This window comes from Gekko japonicus, unplaced genomic scaffold (genome assembly GCF_001447785.1).
Source record: "Gekko japonicus isolate JY-2015 unplaced genomic scaffold, Gekko_japonicus_V1.1 scaffold814, whole genome shotgun sequence".
NCBI classification, from domain to species: domain Eukaryota; kingdom Metazoa; phylum Chordata; class Lepidosauria; order Squamata; family Gekkonidae; genus Gekko; species Gekko japonicus.
The window spans coordinates 469,849-475,069 of NW_015169799.1; the positions used below are offsets into that span (position 1 = coordinate 469,849).

At 43.4% G+C, this 5,221-nt stretch overlaps 1 protein-coding gene across 1 annotated transcript in view; it reads right to left on the bottom strand.

Annotated features, from left to right (window-relative positions):
* Positions 1 to 2,773: 2,773 nt before the first annotated feature.
* The window catches only part of LOC107115394 (DNA dC->dU-editing enzyme APOBEC-3G-like), a 35,695-nt gene continuing 33,247 nt past the window's right edge, over positions 2,774 to 5,221 (bottom strand). Inside the window, exon 8 of the mRNA XM_015417090.1 lies at positions 2,774 to 3,067. Coding sequence (XP_015272576.1) covers positions 2,971 to 3,067 — 97 coding nt within the window. The 3' untranslated portion in view covers positions 2,774 to 2,970. The remainder of the gene's footprint in view (positions 3,068 to 5,221) is intronic.

Here is a 5,221-nt window from a genome sequence, read left to right on the forward strand (position 1 = left end):
CACTGGTCCTCACCGGTAGGGGATGGGCACGAATCGACTCACAAACTAAAATTCATGATGAATTTTGGCTGGTTCCTGGTGCAGCTTAGTGAGTAGAGGCATTTGTTGCCATGCAAGCCTATCAATGTGTTTTTATGGAATATGAACTGTGCAAAGGGACTGTATAATATGGAGACCTGAGAATACCTGTTGAGACTGCACACCTGAAAGAGGGACACCTTCCTTTAATGTTGCTGTCACAGTGTTAGTTCAGAGTCATCAGACATCTCACCTGCTGTGAGATGAAGCAGTTCCATAAGCCTGTATGCAGTCTCAGATGCCATGCCATGGAAAAACATGAGGACAGAGAACTCCAGATGCCATTAGGAGCTTCTTCCAGCATATGTAGGCAATCTCTCTTCCCCCTCTTCCAGCTACCTACAAATCTAATCAAGAGACTCTATTCATAGTTATTTAGCAACTAATTGCTCAACCATCAGCCAGCCGCTAGGGCCATCAAGAGACAATATCCCTAGCCTGATGATTCAATCATCCTTCATCCAGGTGCCAGTCCTCAGTCTAAGTTTCTAGCTCCTTAGTCTCCCTCCCCTCTTCCAGCCAGCCAATAGTATGTTTTATGGGACGGACTAACAGAAGGTGTCACAGGGGGATGTGGCCAGTCTAGCCAGCCCCCCCACACCACGTTATAAAAGATGCTGCCCGACGACATGGTCTCTCTCTTACCCTCTCCACGACCCCTATCGAAGCTTTAACCCTCTTATGTCCAGCTTGCTATCCACATACCCTACCTCCATCTTTAAACTCTAGATCTGCAGCTAGAGTCCATGTGGTTCTGCTGGTTCAGAACACGTGTTCCCCATTTTCTATGTATAAACCCCTCCATTCTTTCATTGGAACGGCTCAACTAATGAAGACAGGTAAATATTGCCCAACCAACGAATGTCCTGGTAAAGCAATTGTGTTAAGGATCTATCTTTATTTATTAGCATATGTTCTGGTGCTTACAGCAAAGGTGGGACTTCTGTATACATTGGTGTGAACCCTAATTTTCCTATTGCCAATTAATAATAATAACTTTCCCTAGACTAATTAATAATTCAAGGCAATTTGGCTAATACATTCCCAGACAGACTGTCTCTGCTCAATCAAAATGTTTACAGAATTTCAAAGGGCATGTAGAGGAGCATCCAGGGGAGGTTCCTCGAGACTTTGATGCCTCTAGGTCGCACAGGATCTATTCTGGATACTCCTGAACCTTGGTCATTTTGACAGGTGCAGGTTCAAGGGTGCATATAACAGATTCTGTGCAAGCTAGAGACACTAAATTTGCAGCAGACCCCTCCCCAGATGCCCCTCTATATACCGTCCAACTTTTGTCTCTAGCTTGCACAGAATCTGTCCTATACACTCCTGAACCTGTCAAAGTCATTTTGACAGATGTAGGTTCAGGAGTGTATAGAACATATCTTGTGCAAGCTAGAGACACCAAACACAGAGAGGATCTCTGGATGACTCTTCTCTACCTCCCCTACAAGGTTGGTAAGGATTGGATTTACGGGGTCTGAGTTACAGCCCCCCAAAGGAGGTGCCCCAAGAAAGTGCTTTCTGGGGAAATGTCAGCTGATAATTTCCCCAAAAAAGCACTTTCCTGGGGGCATCTACTTTGGGGGGGGTCATAACTCAGACCCCATAACACCAATCCTCACCAAACTTTGAGGGCAGGTAGGGGAGAGTCAGCCAGAGATCCCCTGCAAGTTTGGTGTCTATAACACCTCATTAACCAAACTAAAATTCATGACAGTCTGTGTTTTGCAAACGGGACATGTCTCAAACCACAAACCAAATCATGTTTTCCCAATTCATGCCCATTTCTACTCATTAGCTTCCTTGCTCAATCCTTTTGAATGCCCTAGGCAGGCCTGAGGTGTGCCCAGTGGCCTTCCTCTACCCAGAAGCCCTATTGGGGCATAACCAAGGCTGCAAGGGACCCATAACACCTTTTGAACAATTCCTGCCCCCTTACTCCCCTTCTTCTGCCCCATAGTGGCGCTTCCCAACAGCTGATTGTCAGCTAAGCTGTCAAAGGGTCATCTCTCAGCAGCTATCTGATCAGCTATCTGGTATGAGAATCTTTACAAGGTTCATCTGTGACCCAACTAGGACTGGCGATGCCAGACTTGACCATGGGGGGGGGGCTGAGAAGGATGGTGGGCTGGTGTTATCTTCATCACCACCCAAAACACCAACCGTGTAAATTTTAATAATTCTTTTAAAAATATTTTGAGGCTAGGAGCTCAGCCCATTTTAGACCAGAAAGCAGGAACGATCATTTGAGAAATTTAAAATAGTACTGAACTCCAGCACCCACACATTGTGAAATTCTCTTTTTAAAAATTCTTGAAACATTGTGGTACATTCTCTGCCTGGTAATATTGTAGATCAGGTACCTGATTTATTTAAAAGGCAATCACCATCTCTCAGAGCAATGTTACTCACTTTCTATTTTGTGGGACAGAATATTGTTTGATTTTACCTTCCTTACACAGAATGCTGACATAGTTGTTGTGGAACTGGGGACAACATTAGGAATACCATCTGAAAGGGGTTTTGTTTTGATTTTTTCACAAATATTCTGTGAGTCATTGGGGAAATAACTCCTTGGCTGTTATGGGTACACAGAGACCTACATGTTAAATGATCAGTGCAGTATAAGAAATTTATTTCACGTAACACTCAAAACAAAACATCATAGTGATCACCTAACCTGGGAAATATATGTAGTGTTTAATCACAAATGAAAGAAAAGATAGATGCTTTATAAAATACTGAGGTTTTCTCTGTAGGAGTACATAAATAGCAGATTGTCAAGCAGCTGGAAGTATTTTAAAACTTCTGCAGTTTTGAAGAGGTCTCCCGCGTGGCCGCGTTCCAGGTGTGACTTAATGGAATATTTAATTTACCAGCAATGCTCTAATTTCTAGGAAACCAGAAAGCCATAGATGCAGGCTGAGTTCTGTTCAATTGTCCAGCAACAGTTAGATTGCTTGCAGTGATATGCTGATGTTTTCTGTATAAAAATTGGCATAAAAATATAAAACTATCATTACAAAAGATTCTGAGTTTGTCTCTAACGATTCATCTTCATCTGTAATTATAGTTCACATTGTGTTAGACAGAGTTACAGCAGTAGGAAGCCATTGAATCTTTGTGATTCCACCAAGGCAGCCTGAAATCTCATAATAGCCTTAAATTCAAAACAATTCTGCCCCTACTATTAATATTTCTTTATGTAGTCATGTTAGAGAATTAGGCTTTGTTAAATGGGACAATGTTTTCAATAAAAGGTGACTTAGCTCTAGTTTACGTATGGGTTTGAGGTGTCTTCCCCATGTTTTTCCCTGCATAACACACAATGGCCTTGCCTTTTTAAAAAAAGTATGTTGTTTTTAGTTTTGACATGAGGTTCGTGTTCATTCCAAGCACAATGTGTGGGGCTCCTGAGGCATTATCCTTTTATTCCTTTAAATTGGGCATTCCTACGTGCAGCATTCTCCTTAAAATTCAGAAGAGAAAACAATAGGGTGGCTTCAGATGGCGCAGCTATGCGGATGCTCCACCCACAGCCAATATAGGGAGTCAGCAGAGATAAACTCTGCATCTCCACTCTTCCCCACCCCTTTTAGACCTTCAGGGCTTTTTTCTGTTTCTATCTGAGCTGTAGTAAAGCTTTGACTATGGCTCAGCAGGGAAGGGGGGTTGCTGGGCCATGGGAGAGAGTCTAGCACAATTGTTGTTGCAACAGAAAGGAGGATAAGGGTCAAACTAGAAATTACAATGCCCAACCTATGGATGTTGTCACCATTTTAGAGCAGAATTCAGCCATTTAAAAATCTATGAGATCCTGATCAGGCCTGCAATGCAGAGGGAACAAGCAATTACCAAGTGCCAAAGCAGCCCTCCCCCAGTGCTGAGGGGAAACAAGGTAGCCTGATCCCGCTGCACCTGATATGGTCCTCATGGCATTTTAAAATGACTGATTTCTTCTCTAAAATGGTGACAATGTTCATGAGTCCAACCTGTGGATGCTGTAACATGTAGTTTGGCCCTGAGGGCTAGCAACAAATGTGGGGATGGATGTAAACATCCTTGTTCACTGCTCCTTCTGCAGCAGTGATGCCTTTCCATGCCCGTGGTCGTTAGCTGCTCTGCCACTTCTGCTTTATATAGAGGGACATTTGTCTGAAATCAACTTCATTTGAAAATAAAAGTGGAACCTTTTAAAAAGTATTGTTTAGGATGGAGACTTCTGGCGGTGCGTCGCTGCGTCCGGTGTGCTTCCCGGGAGCTCCCAGGTCGCGCATCTCTCGGGTGCTCTTTTTGGGCCCCCCCGAAGTTTGGGGTGACTCCGCTTGGTTCTCCTGGAGGGAGACCAAGGGCAGGAGGCTTTGCTGCCCCCCCTTTTCCCTGGCAAGGAGGGGGGTGAGACCGGCCTGCCTCGAAGCGGGAGCACTACGAAGAACGGGAACATGGCTGCCATGTTCCTGACAAGCAGCAGCCAGCCGGGTTTTTAAAAAATTTTCTTTTTGTTTGTTGAAGGACACTTTCCATGTCTTTTTGGAGTGCATAAACAGGTCGAAATAGAAGGATATATTGAAATACCCCCCTAGCGGACTTTCCCCATGGGTAAAGAAAATCGCCCAGGAAACGCTTTTTGGAACCGAGACTGAAAAGGATTGCTGGGGTAAGAAACAGCTTCTGCTGGAAGTAGTACCACTTTTCCAAAAATGACACTAAAACATTAAGAAGGCTAAGGAAATATTTTCCGATTGACTGTGATGAATGTTGGGAAGAAAGTGGAGTGGAGTTAAGAGTGCAGAAAAAAATGGAGATAGACGCCGTTTGTAAGGAGATAAATGATACAATAATAAATGAACTTAGGTCAGAACATTTCCAAAAAATTTTGCAAGAAGAATTAAAGAAAGCACTTAACTTAACATGTGAGAACTTTTTGAGTAATTTACAGTGCCCATTGGATAAGGAGAAGAAAAATATAGGGCAAATAAATGGGACACAAGAAAGGAATGAACTGCAGCAAGTTAACCAGGAGAGAGAGCAGCCTGTGATTCAGTGTGTAGTTATAGAAGAAGAGATATACGAGGTGAGAGAAGGAGAAAATGTGAAAACAGGAGTGGGAAAGGAAATATGTCTGTTAAACCCCCTG